This window comes from Pyrgilauda ruficollis, unplaced genomic scaffold (assembly GCF_017590135.1).
Source record: "Pyrgilauda ruficollis isolate IOZ18807 unplaced genomic scaffold, ASM1759013v1 scaffold48, whole genome shotgun sequence".
In the NCBI taxonomy this organism is placed as follows: Eukaryota; Metazoa; Chordata; class Aves; order Passeriformes; family Passeridae; genus Pyrgilauda; species Pyrgilauda ruficollis.
Window position 1 is genome coordinate 1,140,467 of NW_024526377.1, and position 20,034 is coordinate 1,160,500.

At 48.9% G+C, this 20,034-nt stretch overlaps 1 protein-coding gene across 1 annotated transcript; it reads left to right on the plus strand.

The window, feature by feature from the left end:
• Positions 1 to 92: 92 nt before the first annotated feature.
• Positions 93 to 19,618, plus strand: ZCCHC17 (zinc finger CCHC-type containing 17). Its single transcript, XM_041479135.1, has 7 exons — positions 93 to 140; positions 2,879 to 2,936; positions 7,063 to 7,163; positions 7,245 to 7,336; positions 9,055 to 9,155; positions 11,512 to 11,660; positions 18,927 to 19,618. Exons 1-7 carry the CDS (start codon positions 93 to 95, stop codon positions 19,089 to 19,091), a joined length of 714 nt encoding a protein of 237 aa, XP_041335069.1. The 3' UTR covers positions 19,092 to 19,618.
• The last annotated feature ends 416 nt before the right edge of the window (positions 19,619 to 20,034 follow it).

A 20,034-nucleotide genomic window follows, 5' to 3' on the forward strand; every position in this document is an offset into this window, starting at 1 on the left:
AAGCAGCCAGCTCAGAATTAAAGGCTTTCAGAAAAAAAATCAGGAAATGAATTTTTCCTAAATTAGGAAGAAATTTGGAAATCATTTAGAATATGATGGACTTTTGCATGATTACCATAAAAGACTCAAAGGAGTTTTTGGTAACTTCAGGATATTTGGGATGGGATTTTGGTATATTCTGGATATTTTGAGGTTTGGTACCTTCAGAATCTTTTAGTGGAGGTTTTGATAACTAAAATAAGAATATTTTAGAGAATCATTTGAAGGTGATAGCAGAACTGTGAAAATTCTGCAGTTTGCCCAATTTCCTCCTTTTAATGGTCAGTGGAAATGAGTGGAGAAACAAGACTAAAACAATAAAAGAAATGAAACAAAATAAATGAATGAAATCCAAACAAGTGGAAAATCAGCTGTAAGCTGTGTGTGACTGTGGGACAGCTGCATCCCCCAGGAGCCCCTTCCCTGCTCCCTGCAGGATTTTGGGCAGGATTTTGGGCAGGATTTTGGGCAGGATTTTGGGCAGGATTTTGGGCAGGATTTTGGGCAGGATTGTGGCTGCTGGGGAGGCACAAGGTACCTTGGAGTGGGGCTGGAGCAGCCACCTGCTCCCAGATTGCTCCTCCTGCATGTGAAAAACACCAATCACTTGTTTTTATATTTGTAAAAGTTTAATAATAATGAAATGATTATAAAAATAGTAATATATTTAGAGTAATAAAATTAGGACAATTAGGATTTGGACAATAGGAGACAATCAAAACAAAGAGTTATGGATTGTCCAGGTACCTCTTTGTGGGCAAAATAAGCCTGAAAAAGGACACACAGGGGATTGAGGGGGAAATGGGGCAGGAAAAGGGGGATTTTGAGTGAAACAGGGGCATTTTGGGTGGCAAAGGTTAACAGAGGATTAACCCTTAAGAGCAATAGCCTGTTGCATGTTCATACACCTCATCCATGATGCAGAAATTCCATTCAAACACAGGATTCTGTCTGGTCAGTGTCAGCTTCTTCCTCCTCTTCAGGGCTGAGGAGGCAGGAAGAAGTTCATTTCTTCAGATAAGGGAGCAGTAAATTCTTTTTCTCTGAGAGATTCAGGTGTCCTGGGGCTGCTGGCTGGTGCGAGTACCTCATTCCTCTCTTTAAAAAAAGTATCTTGCATGGCATGGTTTCTATTTGAGCATTTTGTTATAACCTCCAACTGTGTTTAACACACTACTTCAGAAATAATAGAGCATAACTTTCTAACATAACACATACAATATTCATTTGAATATCTGTAAAAAGCCCTTTATAAAACACACGTTTTCCACACGTTTTCCACACGTTTTCCACACGTTTTCCACACGTTTTCCACACGTTTTCCACACGTTTTCCACACGTTTTCCACACGTTTTCCACACGTTTTCCACACGTTTTCCACACGTTTTCCACACGTTTTCCACACGTTTTCCACACGTTTTCCACACGTTTTCCACACGTTTTCCACACGTTTTCCACACGTTTTCCACACGTTTTCCACACGTTTTCCACACGTTTTCCACACGTTTTCCACACGTTTTCCACACGTTTTCCACACGTTTTCCACACGTTTTCCACACGTTTTCCACACGTTTTCCACACGTTTTCCACACGTTTTCCACACGTTTTCCACACGTTTTCCACACGTTTTCCACACGTTTTCCACACGTTTTCCACACGTTTTCCACACGTTTTCCACACGTTTTCCACACGTTTTCCACACGTTTTCCACACGTTTTCCACACGTTTTCCACACGTTTTCCACACGTTTTCCACACGTTTTCCACACGTTTTCCACACGTTTTCCACACGTTTTCCACACGTTTTCCACACGTTTTCCACACGTTTTCCACACGTTTTCCACACGTTTTCCACACGTTTTCCACACGTTTTCCACACGTTTTCCACACGTTTTCCACACGTTTTCCACACGTTTTCCACACGTTTTCCACACGTTTTCCACACGTTTTCCACACGTTTTCCACACGTTTTCCACACGTTTTCCACACGTTTTCCACACGTTTTCCACACGTTTTCCACACGTTTTCCACACGTTTTCCACACGTTTTCCACACGTTTTCCACACGTTTTCCACACGTTTTCCACACGTTTTCCACACGTTTTCCACACGTTTTCCACACGTTTTCCACACGTTTTCCACACGTTTTCCACACGTTTTCCACACGTTTTCCACACGTTTTCCACACGTTTTCCACACGTTTTCCACACGTTTTCCACACGTTTTCCACACGTTTTCCACACGTTTTCCACACGTTTTCCACACGTTTTCCACACGTTTTCCACACGTTTTCCACACGTTTTCCACACGTTTTCCACACGTTTTCCACACGTTTTCCACACGTTTTCCACACGTTTTCCACACGTTTTCCACACGTTTTCCACACGTTTTCCACACGTTTTCCACACGTTTTCCACACGTTTTCCACACGTTTTCCACACGTTTTCCACACGTTTTCCACACGTTTTCCACACGTTTTCCACACGTTTTCCACACGTTTTCCACACGTTTTCCACACGTTTTCCACACGTTTTCCACACGTTTTCCACACGTAATTGGGAATTGTTCCCTGGCAGGCTGGGGAGGGGCTGGGCTGGAATTGCCAGAGCAGCTGTGGCTGCCCCTGGATCCCTGGCAGTGCCCAAGGCCAGGCTGGAGCACCTGGGACAGTGGGAGGTGTCCCTGGGGTGGCACTGGGTGGGTTTCCAGGTCCCTCCAACCCAACCCCTTCTCTGATTCTCTGCCAATCTCCAGGTCAGTGAGCTGGGCAGGTTTGTTGTGCAGATTCTCCCCTCTCTGAGAAGGGATTTCCTCCAGCTCTCCTCTGGGTTTTCTCCCCAGGTTGCTGCAGTGACAGACTATGGGGCCTTTATCAAAATCCCAGGCTGCAGGAAACAAGGTTGGTGTCTGTGAGATTTTTTTCATTGTTGGTGTGGCCAAGGCAAGCAGCCAGCTCAGAATTAAAGGCTTTCAGAAAAAAAATCAGGAAATGAATTTTTCCTAAATTAGGAAGAAATTTGGAAATCATTTAGAATATGATGGGCTTTTGCATGATTACCATAAAAGACTCAAAGGAGTTTTTGGTAACTTCAGGATATTTGGGATGGGATTTTGGTATATTCTGGATATTTTGAGGTTTGGTACCTTCAGAATCTTTTAGTGGAGGTTTTGATAACTAAAATAAGAATATTTTAGAGAATCATTTGAAGGTGATAGCAGAACTGTGAAAATTCTGCAGTTTGCCCAATTTCCTCCTTTTAATGGTCAGTGGAAATGAGTGGAGAAACAAGACTAAAACAATAAAAGAAATGAAACAAAATAAATGAATGAAATCCAAACAAGTGGAAAATCAGCTGTAAGCTGTGTGTGACTGTGGGACAGCTGCATCCCCCAGGAGCCCCTTCCCTGCTCCCTGCAGGATTTTGGGCAGGATTTTGGGCAGGATTTTGGGCAGGATTTTGGGCAGGATTTTGGGCAGGATTTTGGGCAGGATTTTGGGCAGGATTTTGGGCAGGATTGTGGCTGCTGGGGAGGCACAAGGTACCTTGGAGTGGGGCTGGAGCAGCCACCTGCTCCCAGATTGCTCCTCCTGCATGTGAAAAACACCAATCACTTGTTTTTATATTTGTAAAAGTTTAATAATAATGAAATGATTATAAAAATAGTAATATAATTAGAGTAATAAAATTAGGACAATTAGGATTTGGACAATAGGAGACAATCAAAACAAAGAGTTATGGATTGTCCAGGTACCTCTTTGTGGGCAAAATAAGCCTGAAAAAGGACACACAGGGGATTGAGGGGGAAATGGGGCAGGAAAAGGGGGATTTTGAGTGAAAAAGGGGGATTTTGGGTGGCAGAGGTTAACAGAGGATTAACCCTTAAGAGCAATAGCCTGTTGCATGTTCATACACCTCATCCATGATGCAGAAATTCCATTCAAACACAGGATTCTGTCTGGTCAGTGTCAGCTTCTTCCTCCTCTTCAGGGCTGAGGAGGCAGGAAGAAGTTCATTTCTTCAGATAAGGGAGCAGTAAATTCTTTTTCTCTGAGAGATTCAGGTGTCCTGGGGCTGCTGGCTGGTGCGAGTACCTCATTCCTCTCTTCAAAAAAAGTATCTTGCATGGCATGGTTTCTATTTGAGCATTTTGTTATAACCTCCAACTGTGTTTAACACACTACTTCAGAAATAATAGAGCATAACTTTCTAACATAACACATACAATATTCATTTGAATATCTGTAAAAAGCCCTTTATAAAACACACGTTTTCCACACGTTTTCCACACGTTTTCCACACGTTTTCCACACGTTTTCCACACGTTTTTCACACGCAGAACCCTGCTCTCCACTGGCAGTACCCAAATTCCAGTCCAGCCTGGGGTGGTGGCACCTGTCTCAGCAGTTCAAAAACTGGAGCACCCTATAAAATCCTACTATTAATAATATGTTGAGTATAATAATGTTATTAACATAATAATATTGTGACTAAATAGTAAATATATTGTGAATAATATATTTGTGAATAAATATATTTTTCGCAAATATATTTGTTATTATTTAGTATTCATAAGTATATTTATTTACTTTATAAATACAGTTATTTTTTATAAATGTGTTTATTGCTTGCAGAACCCTGCTCTCCACTGTCAGTACCCAAATTCCCATCCAGTTTGGGGTGGTGTCACCTGTCTCAGCAGTTCAAAAATTGGAGCACCCTCCAAAATACATTATAGATAATTCACAACTATATTTGTTGTTATTTATTATTCATAAATATTATTATTTATAAATGTACTTATTTATAAATATATTTATTACTTGTATTTATTGTTAATATTTACAGTTGTACTGGTGGTACCTGCATTATAAACAATAATCAAAAAATAGAAATTCAAAATGAGTTAAAGAAATAAAGTTTTAAAGATAAATTAAATTATAATAATAAATATAAATTTAAAATGAAAAATAAAATATAAATAACAAATAAATTGAAATATAATATAAATATGTAAATATAAATGTAAATAAATATAAATAAAAATGAATTTAAATTTCACGTTTTTAAAATAATGGTTTTTAAATTATATTTATTAATGGTATAAAACCACATTCTTCCCACACCCCAAAGGATTGTCTGCTCCAAGCCACTTTGGAAACTGCAAATCCGAGGGTCAGTGGAGAATTGTCTGTATTGAACTCAAAAAAGGATGAGCAGAGGATGAAATGAACACTAATCCATTTAAAATTTCACTTATTAATTTATTCATTAATTTTATTAATTAATGTCATTAATTCTATTATTAAATTTCTTAATTAGATATGTTAATGTTATTATTTTAGTTTATTATTTTATTACTAATTTAATTTTATTAACTTTATTACTGATTTTATTTATTAATTCTATTAATGTTATTAATTTTATGTATTAGCTTATTAATTTTATGTATTATTTTATAACTATTTTATTTTATTTATTATTTAATAATTATTTTATTAATTTTATTGATTAATTTATTAACCCTAGCACATTTTTCCCATGCCCTTCAGCATTCTCTGCATGCCCTGAGGAGCTGCAGTGTGACAGCACAGCTGGGGCTGTTCCTGTCCCCTCTCTCAGTGTGACAGCACAGCTGGGGCTGTTCCTGTCCCCTCTCTCAGTGTGACAGCACAGCTGGGGCTGTTCCTGTCCCCTCTCTCAGTGTGACAGCACAGCTGGGGCTGTTCCTGTCCCCTCTCTCAGTGTGACAGCACAGCTGGGGCTGTTCCTGTCCCCTCTCTCAGTGTGACAGCACAGCTGGGGCTGTTCCTGTCCCCTCTCTCAGTGTGACAGCACAGCTGGGGCTGTTCCTGTCCCCTCTCTCAGTGTGACAGCACAGCTGGGGCTGTTCCTGTCCCCTCTCTCAGTGTGACAGCACAGCTGGGGCTGTTCCTGTCCCCTCTCTCAGTGTGACAGCACAGCTGGGGCTGTTCCTGTCCCCTCTCTCAGTGTGACAGCACAGCTGGGGCTGTTCCTGTCCCCTCTCTCAGTGTGACAGCACAGCTGGGGCTGTTCCTGTCCCCTCTCTCAGTGTGACAGCACAGCTGGGGCTGTTCCTGTCCCCTCTCTCAGTGTGACAGCACAGCTGGGGCTGTTCCTGTCCCCTCTCTCAGTGTGACAGCACAGCTGGGGCTGTTCCTGTCCCCTCTCTCAGTGTGACAGCACAGCTGGGGCTGTTCCTGTCCCCTCTCTCAGTGTGACAGCACAGCTGGGGCTGTTCCTGTCCCCTCTCTCAGTGTGACAGCACAGCTGGGGCTGTTCCTGTCCCCTCTCTCAGTGTGACAGCACAGCTGGGGCTGTTCCTGTCCCCTCTCTCAGTGTGACAGCACAGCTGGGGCTGTTCCTGTCCCCTCTCTCAGTGTGACAGCACAGCTGGGGCTGTTCCTGTCCCCTCTCTCAGTGTGACAGCACAGCTGGGGCTGTTCCTGTCCCCTCTCTCAGTGTGACAGCACAGCTGGGGCTGTTCCTGTCCCCTCTCTCAGTGTGACAGCACAGCTGGGGCTGTTCCTGTCCCCTCTCTCAGTGTGACAGCACAGCTGGGGCTGTTCCTGTCCCCTCTCTCAGTGTGACAGCACAGCTGGGGCTGTTCCTGTCCCCTCTCTCAGTGTGACAGCACAGCTGGGGCTGTTCCTGTCCCCTCTCTCAGTGTGACAGCACAGCTGGGGCTGTTCCTGTCCCCTCTCTCAGTGTGACAGCACAGCTGGGGCTGTTCCTGTCCCCTCTCTCAGTGTGACAGCACAGCTGGGGCTGTTCCTGTCCCCTCTCTCAGTGTGACAGCACAGCTGGGGCTGTTCCTGTCCCCTCTCTCAGTGTGACAGCACAGCTGGGGCTGTTCCTGTCCCCTCTCTCAGTGTGACAGCACAGCTGGGGCTGTTCCTGTCCCCTCTCTCAGTGTGACAGACACACCTGGAGCTGTTCCTGTCCTCTGTCAGTGTGACAGCACACCTGGAGCTGTTCCTGTCCCCTCTCCCCCATTCCCTGCAGGCCTCGTGCACAGGACTCACATGTCCTCCTGCCCCGTGGACAAACCCGCAGAGATGCTCGACGTGGGGGACAAGGTCTGGGTCAAGCTCATCGGGAGAGAGGTAACCCTAATTAAAGTCAAATACCCTGGGTGTTCATTAGCATTGTCAGGTCATTCATACTGCTAATTGTGTGGTTTGCAGATGAAGGATGACAAACTGAAGCTCTCCCTCTCCATGAAGGTTGTTCACCAAGGCACAGGGAAGGACCTGGATCCCAACAACGTTTCCCTTGAGTGGGTAAAGCTGAGCAGAACAGAGGGCATGGCTGCCCAGGGGGGCACGGGGCATGGCTGCCCACGGGGCACGGGGCATGGCTGCCCAGGGGGCACAGGGCATGGCTGCCCACGGATACAAGGCGTGGATGCTCAGAGCAGCACGGGGTATGGCTGCCCATGGGGCACAGGGCATGGCTTCCCATGGAACACAGGGCATGGCTTCCACTGCCCGAGGGCAGGGCTGTGTGGCAGCAGCTCTCTGGCCACAGAAAGCAGCACAACTTTCCCAGGCATTGTCCTGGGAAAGGCTCAGAGAAGATCAGAGAAAAGAATGAGAAACAATTCTTATCTTCACTTGCTGCACCTGTTGTTGTGAACATGTGGAATGTGTTATGGAGATGTGTTTACCAAAGGGTGGTTTCTTAATGAACCAGTGTTGATGGTGTTTTGATTAGAGGACCAATTAAGTCTGTCTGTATTGTAACTGTCTATAAAAGCAATGGGTTTCTTAAAAAAGACAGATTATTGATCAGCCTTCTGTGAATCATGGAATCAATGCTAATTATTACCCGGCCAGGGGGCAGGGATGGATGGGATTTTGGGAAGGAATTGTTCGCTGGGAGCTGGGGAGAGGCTGGGATGGAATTCCCAGAGCAGCTGTGGCTGCCCCATGATCCCTGGAGTTGTCCAGGCCAGGTCAGCTCTGCTCTTTGGGTTTAGAAGGTTTTACTTTGAGAGTGTCCTGGTTTTGCGTGGGACACTGTTGTGGGAAATCCAGGGCTCCTGCACAACTGACCTGTATGATCCAGCAGAAGCCTTTATTGTTCCCATTACACACACTTTTATAGACCCTACAAACTACTAAGTACACACTGCTTGATTGGTGCCTTGTCTTGCTCCCTCGTTTTCTGCCTGCATTTCTCCCAGTATGTGATTGGTTACAGTGCAGGTGTTTCACAGCCCTCTGTTATCCAGTTCTTGTGGTCTTGGTATTTGGTTTCTCAGCCTCTTCTTTCTTAATTTGCACAATTTATGTTCCAATAGCCTTGAGGAATCCCTGAGGCTTTGATAACAAACTCAGAAGCAGGCTGGCTGGTGCCCGCTATGGCCTAAGCCCTGCGAATACATTGCAGCAGGAGACATTTACAGAAGTGGTTATCGATGCAGGGTGACCCCAACATAGGGAATAAAGAGCTCTGACTCCATGATTCAGAAGGCTGAACAATGCTTTATTAAACTGTACTGTATTACACTAATACTATAATAAATTACATACTAAAGAGATATACTAAAAAAACTCCATATGTGTCTGCAGACAGCCCGGACACAGCTTTGACCCAGTTGGCCAAGGAACCAAAACAACCTTCACCAGTTGTAATTTGTCCAATTAACAAATCACTTTGGGTAAACAATCTCCATAACACATTCCACATGTACAAAACAACAGGAGCAGTGAATAGAGATAAGAATTGTTTTCTCTTCTTCTCTGAGCTTCTCACTGCCTTTCCCTAGGAGAAATCCTTGGGAACTTGTGCCTGCTGCTCTCTGTGAAGAGAGCTGCGGCCACAAGTAATCTCAAAATTAGTGAAATCTCAAATTAGCAAACCAAAACCACCACACCACATAACCTTTAAAAGTCTTCTGGTCATACAAAAATGTAAAAGCCTTTTGTTTGTAAAAAACGAGGGATGAAAGATGAGAATGAATTGAAAATGGAGCTGTTCTTGTCCTCCCAGCCAGGATGAGAGGAAGAAACGCAGCTTCAGGGACTACACGAGCCAGAAGATCACCCTGGAGGCTGTGCTGAACACGGTGTGCAAGAAGTGTGGATGCAAAGGTGGGTCTGGGCTGCTGCTTTATGGCTCTGTCCCAGCCAGGCAGTGACCCTTGGAGGGCTTGTATCAGTGTCTGTCTTGTGGTTAGAATCCAAAATGGTTTGGGTTGGAAGGGACGTTAAATCCCACCTGATTCCAGTCCCCAGGGACACCTTCCACCATTCCAGGCTACTCCAAGCCCGTGCATCCAACCTGGTCTTGGACACTTCCAGGGATTCAGGAGCAGCCACAGCTGCTGACATGGTTGCATGTGGTTGTAAGGACTGAATTTTAGTTCCATGTTCCTCCTTTAGAGGAGGGAGTTTTTATCACTTGCTACAAAACCAAAAGATTTAATTCAAGTCCCTAAAAAAATTTTTAAAAGTTTATTCCTTAAAATCACACCCCTTTGGGCTACTGGTGAGGGACCAGTGTAGGCCACAAAGATGATGAAGGACTGGAGAGATGAGGAGAGAGTGAGGGAGCTGGGCCTGGTTGTTGTGGAGAAGAAAACTGAGAGGGAATCCCATCAATCCACACAAATATCCCCAGGGGGTGTCAGAGGATGGTGCAGGCTCTGCTCAGGGACAGGACAAGGAGTGATGGCCAGAAAGTAAATGCCCTCACTGTGAGGAAAAAATTCTGTACATGGGGAGTGGCAGAGAACAGGGAGGGAGTGGAGTCTGCCTTTCTGGAGCCATCCCAACCACCTGGATGTGTCCCTGTGTCACCTGCTCCAGGTGATCTCCAGAGGTTCCTTCAACCCAACCATTCTTGAGATTGGAAAAGAGCTCCAAGAATATCAAGTCCAAGCTGTGCCCCATCCCCACCTTGTCCCCAGCCCAGAGCTCTGAGTGCCACATCCAGGAATTCCTGGGACACCCCCAGGGATGGGCACTCCAAACCTCCCTGGGCAGCCCCTGCCAAGGCCTGACCCCCCTTTCCATGGGGAAATTCCTGCTGTGCCCACTCTGAGCCTGCCCTGGCCCAGCCTGAGCCGTTCCCTCTGCTCCTGTCCCTGTTCCCTGGAGCACAGCCCGACCCCCCCGGCTGTCCCCTCCTGTCAGGAGTTGTGCAGAGCCACAAGGTCCCACCTGATCCCCCTTTTCTCCAGGCTGAGCCCCTTCCCAGCTCCCTCAGCCTCTCCTGGGCTCCAGCCCTGTTCCCTGAGCTGCAGGGAGCCCCTGCCCTCACCTGCCATCTGTGTTGTAGTGCAGCTCCATGACAGCCCCGCTGTGTCCCTTCAGGGTGGCAAAGTTGTCACAGTCCCCGTAGACGTTCCAGAGCACTGGGGGACACCAAGGGACAGGTGAGCACAGGAGAGGCACAGGAGCAGCCCGTGCTGTGCATGGAGCTGATCTCTGGGGTTTCAGCAAAGTGCAGGATGGACCATCCCCACTGCTGAGTCCCATTTGAGGTAATTACTCTGATTTTGGTTTTTAAGAAGCAAAGAAACCTTCAGCAGGTGATCCCACTGTGAACAACCATCAGTGGAAGCTCCAGCTCAGTTGGTGGGACACTGGAGCTGTGTCTTAGAGCTAAAACCCAGTTTGTGCCTGCTGAAATGATGTCCTGCCTGGTTCAGCAGTGTGGAGATGATTTTGTGGTGCCTTTCAGTAGATTTATTCGAGTTGCTGAGGTACAAAGTAGTTTTTTTGTGCAGGATTTTTTGCTGTGCCCTACTTGTGTTATTTAGAGGAAATGGTTAATGGGGCTCGTGCTGTTCTGGAGGAGGTTAATGCTGAGTGTGGGCTCTGTAGTAGTAGAGAAATATCCTTAAAATACTATTTTAAAGGATTATTTCTATTTAAAGAACTATTATGTATAAAACACTATTTTAAAGAACCCCAAAAATCAGGATTATGCCTATTTCCAATCTGCTTTTTAATAATGGCATCTCCTCCTAACAGCAAGTGTCAGCTCTCCAAATTTCCCCTGCAGCTCTTAGTAGGTCAGCTTTGATTTGTCCAGAGTAGAAAGGGTAGAACCAGAAGAGCTGAATTTCTCTCTCTTTGTGGCTTTAGCTCATTTTCCGGGTGCCAGTCATACCAATTTACCTTTCCTCCATTCTTTTCTGGGCTGATTAAACCCCTGCAGAGACAGATTTTTACTTGTTGGGACAAGAATATTTTCTCTTTTGCCTAACTAATCCCTCCAGAATGACCTGGGTTATGTTTGTTCCCTGTCCTGTGTAATCAGGGCATGTTCAACCAGCTGAAATTTCAGGATAAAAAACGTCCAGTGTAGATTTTCTCCTTGTGACTGATAATCAAAAGAGCCTTGGCAGCACTTCAGGTGTATGAAATGCATTTGTTAAAAAAAGAACAAAAAAAAAGGAAAAGGGGCTGGGTTGTTCCTTCAAACACCTTTTTTTTCCAGGTCACTTTGCCAAGGAGTGTTTCATGCAGCCTGGAGGAACCAAATACAGCCTCATTCCAGAGGAGGAGGAAGAGGAGGGGGCAGCAGCAGGACGTGAAGGGGACAAAAAGATCAGCCAGGCTGAGGAGTCTTCAAAAAAGAGGAAGAAGGTACGAGGTGACCTCTGGCTGGCCTGGAAAAGGAAATGGGGGATGGGGATTTGCTCTGTAGCTACACCTGAGTTACTCCAGCAAGGTGGTGTGAGTAGCCAGGTGTGGGCTGAGAAGATGCCTCAGTTTTGGGCAGATTCTGTAGCAAAACAGGAACCTCCTCTGCAGATTTCTTATTAATTCTTAGATTTTTCTCCTGTTATTGTCAAGTTCCCTTCAAGCTGGTTTTGTGCTACAACACGCAGCCCTGAAAATGTATTCTTAGAGAAAAAGATGATTGTTGTTGTTCCTGGTCTTTGTGAGGCTCTACAGGCATTGCTTCAGTGTCCTGGATTCCTGTTTTCCTCTTTTCCTGCCCTCACACCCTTCTTTGATCTGGACTCAGTGCCCTGCTGGCTCCAGGGGTATCCTGACCCTGCCAGAGCTGTGGGAATTGGGTTTATCTGCACACTCTGGGGGAAAATCCCTGGCTGTGTTTGCACAGGGAGCATTCCCAGGCTCCAGAGCAATTTCTGTCCCTGTGAAAATGGCACCAGATCAGAGACATTTCCCAGGCTGTGTTTGACCTCTGGCTCGGAGCAGGATGAGATAAAGTAAAACACAGGTGAGAGTTGAACCCAAGCCAGGAGCTTTTAGTGGTCAGGTTTATTCAGGGATGAGTATTCACAGAATCCCAGAGGGTTTGAGGTGGAGGAGACCCTAAATCCCATCCCACCCCTGCCATGGTTCCAGGTTGCTCCAAGCCCCATCCAGCCTGGCCTGGGACACATCCAGGGGCAGCCACAATCCAGTTCAAGGCTTCAATAAATAAACAAGCTCTTCCATCAGCCCCTTCACAGTCCCACTTTTAATTACTCTTCCAAAATCCTTTCTCTGTTTTTTCCCCTCCTTCCAGCTCTGTGGCCTCTCTGTATCCCTGGAGACTGGCAACAGGCAGACAAGACTCAAGTTATTTAAAAATTTTGGGGAAAAATTACACAAAGAAGTGCACAGACAGCTTGTTATCCTACCCCTGCCCATCCACCAGCATGGGGATTCCCAGTGGAGTCTTGCCCTGATGACACTTCAGGAAATGTGGGTCACTGTCCTGAATTTGTTCCTGATTTTTTTTTTTTGTTTGGTGGATTAATAGCTTTCCTTGAAATCTCACTTGTTCCTTTGATCTCCCTCCCTTCTCAAGGGTGACATCAAAAGTTGTCAGATGTTTTCCAGAGCTGGAATAATAAAACTTGGAGCTTTTTTGGAGGCAGGATGTGGGATCCTGGAGATGAATGGTTCCCTTGTAGTCTGGAGTGCCTGCTGTGCTCTTGTCTGGGAGCCACCATGTGCTTCCCTGCTTGCCTGGAGCTCCAGGGATTCACAGCACATGGAAATAGCTCCCTGGACTCAGGGACATCTCCTTGCTGACCTGTCCCCTCCCATGTGTGACACCAGTGTGGCCCTGGGGTTTTTAAATGAGCGGAGGGAGCTGCCAGCTCCCAAGGGATTCCATCTCCACGGAGTGTCAAAGCAATAAAAGTAATATTTGTGATTGTTCAGGATCAGCATTTTGTGCTTTCCTGGATCTGATGTTTCCTTGCGTTTCTGGGGTTTTTCTCCTCTTCCCAGAGATTCCCCCAGGATCCTCACCCCCTTTTTTTTGTTCAACTTGCCTTCCCAGTGCTTCCCAGCTCCTGTTTTCCCTCCTGCCGGATTCCCTCAGTATTCCCAGGCTGGAGCTGGATTCGGGAGTGGCACTGGTGTGACAGTGACACATCCTTGGGTGGCAGCACTGAGCCCTGTCCTGTCTCCTGTAATCCCTGAGAAAATGGGTGATGCAGGGAGAAGGGGAGAGGCTGGACCGTGTCCAGGGAAGGGAATGGAGCTGGGAAGGGGCTGGAGAATCCTGAGGGAGCTGGGGAAGGGGCTCAGCCTGAGAAAAGGAGGCTCAGGGGGGCCGTTCTGGCCCTGCACAGCTCCTGACAGGAGGGAACAGCCGGGGGATGCTCCCAGGGAATGAGGGGAGGGGTGAGAGCAAACAGCCTCAGGTTGTGCTGAGGGAGGTTTAGGGCAGCCAGTGCTCAGCCCATGGCAAGTTAGAAAAAATAGACATGTGAAGGTTTTCCATGTGAGTGCAGCCTGACAGCCCAATAACATGGCTGTTCTCCCCCATCCTTGTGCCTTCAGCACAAGAGTGTGTAGCTGCTCCCTTGTCCTCTTCCCCAGAACAGGGCAAGATTGCACTGAAGTGCAAAGTAAGAGCCAGCAAACACTGAGCCACTGGTGCAGAATCCCCATGTTTACCCTTGCCTGGAGCAGGAAAGGGCAGGGGGATTGCACCTACTCTGACCCCATCTCTGCTTCAAACCACTCCTGGCTTCCCTGCCCTCTCAGCAGTCTGGATGTTGTGAAGATTTATGGAGGGGCTCTCCCCCCTGCCCCCCGATTTTGAAGTTTTTGCTCCCTTGTCTGCTTTTCCCTTTTTATACCCATCTCCTATCCAGATATTTGGGAAAATCCCTTCACAAAAAGGGTTGATAGAACTGTCCTGGCAGTGCTGGAGTCCCCACCCCTCCTAAGCCACGTGGATGTGGCACCTGGGGACGTGCTGGTGGTGCTGGGGCCAAGGTTGGACTGGCTGATCTTGGAGGGCTTTTCCAGCCTAAACAATTCCATGGTGCCGTGCCAGGGACGAGCCCTGGAGCTGTCTGGGAACGCTGGGCAGGCCCAGGCTCTGTGTCCCTTCTCCTCCTGGGGTCACAGGGTGAAGGAGCTCCTGTGGGAACAGCAGTGTCCCTGCTGGGCTTGTGTGGGAGGCAGGAGGCTGGGAATGGCTGAGCCCTTCTCATCCTGCTGCCTTTGTCCTCCAAGAAAAAACCTGCAGTGCTGACTGAGGGATAACCCCTTACATTGAAATGCTCCAAGTTTATCCCATCTTCTGCTCACACAACCTCAAATTTGGGGGTTTGGATCCATTTCAGAGTTCCTTATGAGCTTTATTCCACATGGAACAGCTCATCCCTGAGGTGGTTTTGGGTGGCCTTTGGGATTGGGGCTTTTTTATGACTTTGCTGCTTTTTTCCCCACATCGTGGAAGATTCCCAGATCTTCCTGCATATCTTCATGTTAAAACCACGCCTAAGTATGTTTGTTCTGTGACCTGTGGCTCATCCAGCCTTGGTCCATCCTCAGTTTTACTGGTTTTACTGGTTCTGGCATTAAGAGGCCACAGCCCTTCACACATTGTCTTCATTGAAATTTTTCTGAATCTGGCTGTCTTTATTTACTGGCTCTAGGCTGGGTTCTTCTCCTCAGCTTCATTCTGACTGCTCCTCCAACAAAGGATGCAAGAACACCTTTAGATTGGTGTAATGAATCTTGTTTGGAATGAAATTGGCTGGTGGAATGAGGATAAAGAATAAAATGAAGAAGCCTAGAAGGATTCCTGGCACACCCCTGGGGATGCAGACAGACATTAGGAATCCATTCCAGTTTTTCACAAGGATAAGACACTAAGTCTTGGAATGGGATCTTAACTCCTCAGAAGGGGCTGGTGAAAAATATTTCAACTTCTTGGACAGTCCTGGGCACTCCCCTCTTATCTCAACCCCAAATACCTTTAGGAGGAATGAGCTGTTGTAACATTTTGAGAGCACAGCCTGGAGCAGTTTCCTCACAAAGGACAGGAGGGAGCCTGGAGTGCTGGAGGGGCCCCTCTTGGAGGAGTTTCTGGAGCAGTAGGGAAGGAATTCCATGAAAACCAACACTCAGGCTCCAGCCCAGCCTGCTGCTGTCCTGCTGGCAGCTCCAGCAGGGGCTTGGAGAGAGGTTTTGGAGCACTTTTGTTGGGTTCTGGTGTGCTAATTGCATAGGTGGGGCAGGATGTGCAAGGAAATGTGAAGTGCAGCTCTGTGTGCTGGGAGCCCTCTGCACTGAGAGCTGCTTGGGCCAAATCCTCTCCAAATATTGCCCCAAAATGCAGTGTTTGGAGTGCTGGGTGTGCCCAGAGCTGAGCTGAGCTGGGTGTGCCAGAGCTGAGCTGAGCCCCATCCAGCAGGGCTGGAGGGCACTTGGCAGCTCAGGGTGTCCCTGCAGGCACAAACCTGGGCTTTGTGGGCAATCCCTGAGCTGCAAACACCCCCTGCACACTGAGTTCCCTGGTGTCCTCAGTGCTGGTCCCCCAGGGCTGGGCTGCTGCATTGAAGGAAAGGTCTGGGGCAGGATGCTGCTCCTGCAGGAGGATTTTGCAGCAGCGCTGCCTCCTGCTACTAAAAATCATAAAACCATGGAGTGGGTTGGGTTGGGTTGGAAGGACCTTAAATGCCATCCAGTCTCACCCCTGCCATGGGCAGGACACCTTGCACTGTCCCAGGCTGCTCCAAAGGAAAACCATAAAACCATGGAGTGGGTTGGGTTGGGTTGGAAGGACCTTAAATGCCATCCAGTGCCACCCCTGCCATGGGCAGGACACCTTGCACTGTCCCAGGGTGCTCCAAAGCCCTTCCAGCCATGGAGCAGCCACATTTTTTCCTCTGGGAATGCTCAGCTCTCCTTGTTTCCTGCTGCACTTCCAGCCCAGGCTGTGCTGATTTGCTGCACTGGAAGAATCAGAGACTCCTGGAATATCCAGGTTGGAAAAGACACACACAGGGATCACTTAGTTCAGCTCCTGGCCCTGCACAGGACACCCCAAGAACCCCACTGTGTGCCAGAAAAGGGATTTGTCTCTCTTGGAGTGATCTTGGCTGTTAGAAGCTCCCAAAAAGGGGAGAGTGAGGGTTTGTTGATTTTTTTTTCCAGCCAGCATAATGCCCATGTGTGCTTTTTTGTCCCCTGCTCCATCCCCAGGAGCGTGTGTGACATCCTGTCCTGCCTTCAGCCCTCACATCCTGAGAAAATTTCCCAAGCTCTGGAATGAAACTCTTGGTTGTGAAGGTCCTGTCAAACTTCCTCACCATGTGCACGGGCTGGAAAAGCTTGAGAAAATTCTCCTTGCTGCATCCCCTTCTCTGGAGGATTTAACTCCTTCCCATCTTCTTAGGACTGGGAGGATTTGCTTCTGCCTTTCCTCTGTGGGTCAGGGACTTTTGGTGAGTCTGTTGTTACCCCACAGGAAAACAGACTCAATTTTGGATGACATTATTTGGTGTTATGGAGCTAAAATGTGCCAAGGGTCTGGTGGGTATGGAGCCACTCCATCCTCTGCTCCCTTCCCTGGGATCCCAGAGGACTCTGCTGGATGCTCAGCTCTGGGTGTTGTCTTTGTTCTTCCAGCTCCCTAAAAAAGTTGTTCTGTTTGATTAAAAATCAGCTGCCAGCTCCTTTCCTTTTTGCCCTGGGTCTGGTGCTTGGACACCCAATCCAGTTTGGGCACCCGTGCTTAAAAGCTGGGTTAGTCAGAACTCTGAGCTGAGCTTGCTGGGCCACATTCCTCACTGGCGCTGTCTAAGCCTGTCCCAGGGCTTTGGTCACCTCAGTGGCCATCTCTGCTCCCTGAAACCCTCCTTGGCTTCTCTGCTTGAGTCCTCAAATAGCGCAAAAATTCCTGATCAGCCCCTCTGGAGTCAGGCTGGGAGAGCTGGGGGTGCTCCCCTGGAGAGGAGAAGGCTCCAGGGAGAGCTCAGAGCCCTTGCAGGGCCTGAAGGGGCTCCAGGAGAGCTGCAGAGGGACTGGGGACAAGGATGGAGGGACAGGACACAGGGAATGGCTCCCACTGACAGAGGGCAGGGCTGGATGGCATCTTGGCAATTGGGAATTGTTCCCTGGCAGGCTGGGGAGGGGCTGGGCTGGAATTGCCAGAGCAGCTGTGGCTGCCCCTGGATCCCTGGCAGTGCCCAAGGCCAGGCTGGACATTGGGGCTGGGAGCACCTGGGACACTGGGAGGTGTCCCTGCCATGGCACAGAGGTGGAACTGGGTGGTTTTTCAGCTCCCTTCCAGCCCAAACCACTCTGTGATCCTCAGAGCCTTTTGCCAGGAAAGTCTCTCAGGCACTGGCTGGCCATGGCTGGAGTTGGTGGATCCTTGCTGGAGCCTGGTGCTGCTGTGCATTAACCATGTGCAAGGTGCAGTTATTTTAGAGGCCCATTCAGCTGCTTCCCTTCACTTCCCAGAGCCTAGGGGAGGGAACACCTGAGTTTTTGCAGGATGGGCTTTGCCAGACCCTTGGGAGCTGCTGGCAGCATTCCTGCTCCCTGCTGGAAGGGGATGCAGGGGATGAACCCTGGCATCAGTCAGATCCTCTCCCCAGGCCTGTGTCCTGATTAAATATCCCCAAATTGCCATCCTGCATCATTAAACACTGCTGGTCTGCCTTGGGGTGATCCCAGTGCCCCCCAGGCCTGATCTCAGGGTAATCCCTGCCTGCTGCTTTGTCACAAATTGGAGGGTTTAGATCCATTTCAGAGCTCCTCAGGGACTTTATTCCAACACCAGCTGTTCTCATGCTGCAGCCAAGGGTCAGTCTGGAGCTTCTGGCTCAGGGCTTTGTAGATGCACAGCATGAGGGAGAGAGCAGCAGAGGAGGGTGGAAGAGAAGTTTGGGAACAGGAGGGTGTGCAAGGAGAACTGGGAAGCAGGAGAGTGTATGAAGGAATCAGCAGGAAGGGGTGCAGTGGGAAGTTGGGGTGCAGAGGAAATTGGGGAGCAGGACAAGATGCAATGGGAAGATGAGCAGGATGGGGTTCAGGAGAAATTGGGGAGCAGGAAGGGGTGCAGAGGACATTGAGGAGCAGGAAGGGGCACAGAGGAAGTTGGGAAAGAGGAGGGGGTGGTGAAATCTTTCGGGAGGTTGTGCAAGGAGCCACATCTTGCAGGGGCACTGACCTCGTCCTGCTCCAGGGAAGCTCCACTGGGCTCTCCTGCCCAAAGCTGGGAGTGTTTGGGTGCTCCAGTGCTCCTGTCCTGGCAGGCTGGGGCTGGTGGTGGGCTGAGGCTGTGGGGATGGTGCTCATGGCTGGTTTAGAAACCCAATTTTTGGGCAAAAATGCTTCATCCTTCAAACTTTTATTAATAAAGAACAATGAAATAATGGAATGAGAGAAAGAACTCTCCTTACATGACTTATCCAGTGTTTTCCAGCCTTGGATTTCCATGTTGCTGCCCCTCTGCTGCAATTCCTGCCGTGCTCTGTGCCCTGCCCTGCAGCTGAGGGCTGGCACTGGTGGTTAACTCCTGCCTCCTGAGGCACCGTGCCCTTTCCAAGCAGAACAGGCCCAGAAAGGCTCGTGCTGCCCTGGTGAGCACCAGGGAGGGCATTCCCACATTCCCACTTTCCTGTGTTTTCCCAGGAGAAGAAGAAGAAGAAGAAGCACAAGGCCAGGCAGTCCTCGGAGTCAGACTCAGACAGCTCGGCCTCGGACAGTGATGGAGCTCAGCCCTGCAGCAAGAGGCCCAAGCACGCCAGGAAACCCAGCAAGGCTCCCAAGAAGAAGAAGAAGAAGCACAAGAAGTAGCCCTGGGGTGAGCAGGGCAGGCTGGGCTGCTGCCACGGCCATTCCCTGGTGCAGCCAGCAGGGACCAGCAGCTCCTGCTCCAGGGACAAGGAGTTTATTTCAAAGTAACATGTGGTGTTACAGGTGTTGACCTGGCTGCGAGCTGTGCTCTGTCACCTTGGGCACAGGCTGCCCCTTTGTCCCACAGCTGCTGCCAGCACGGGCTCGTGACACCCTGCAGGGCGCCCCTGCTGTGCCACAGCCTGGGCACTGCCAGGTCCCAGCTCCTGTGACAGTGGGGGGACAGCAGCCCTGCAGAGCTTGGGGTGGCACAGCCAGGCCCACACCGTGCTGGGGACAGGGTTTGGTGGGACCTCAGCCCCCTGGCACAGAGCTCTGGGCTGCAAACCTGCCCCAGCTCCCTTGGTCTCTGCAAACACTGGGAGTGGAGGAGCAAGGAGCAAATGGGGGAGTGGAGATACTGGGAGTAAACATGGACTGTGGAGTGTTTGCTGCCTTGGAAAGGGATGGAAAATAAATCTCTGCTCTCTCCAGCTGTACTTTGTACCGGCTCCTTTCTTCTGTACCCTCCACACTTCATCTTGGGCAGGGGGAGAACAGCATTGGCTGCGTGGAGGAGATGGGAAAGGGGTTTTTTTGGGAAGTTCTGGCTGCTTCCCCAGGTTCCCTGGGGTGGGAAGGGGGTGTGTGGTGAGGTAACCCATAGGAGAAGCCTTCTGGAGGGAGCATAAATCTTGTAACTGGAGCTGAAGGTCAGGGGAGGGGATGGCAGGGGGAGGGTGCCAGGAGCAGCTCGGCCCTGCTGGGCCAGATGTGAACGGGGGAAGGAGCCGCCCCTGCGGCCTCTGGCTCTGCAGGGAGCTGGGAGTGGCAGCTGTTGGTGTGGCAGGAGAGTTGGGACTGCTGCTGCAGCCTCCCCTTATCCTTTTTCCTTCCCTGTGCT

Bases quoted from the DNA above. Each gene is read 5' to 3' on its own strand.
- ZCCHC17 (XM_041479135.1), top strand. From the start codon at position 93: ATGATGGACTTTTGCATGATTACCATAAAAGACTCAAAGGAGTTTTTG. The intron at 7,337-9,054 runs GTGGGTAAAGCT...TTGTCCTCCCAG, and splicing joins CCCAACAACGTTTCCCTTGA to CCAGGATGAGAGGAAGAAAC. The intron at 11,661-18,926 runs GTACGAGGTGAC...GTGTTTTCCCAG, and splicing joins CTTCAAAAAAGAGGAAGAAG to GAGAAGAAGAAGAAGAAGAA.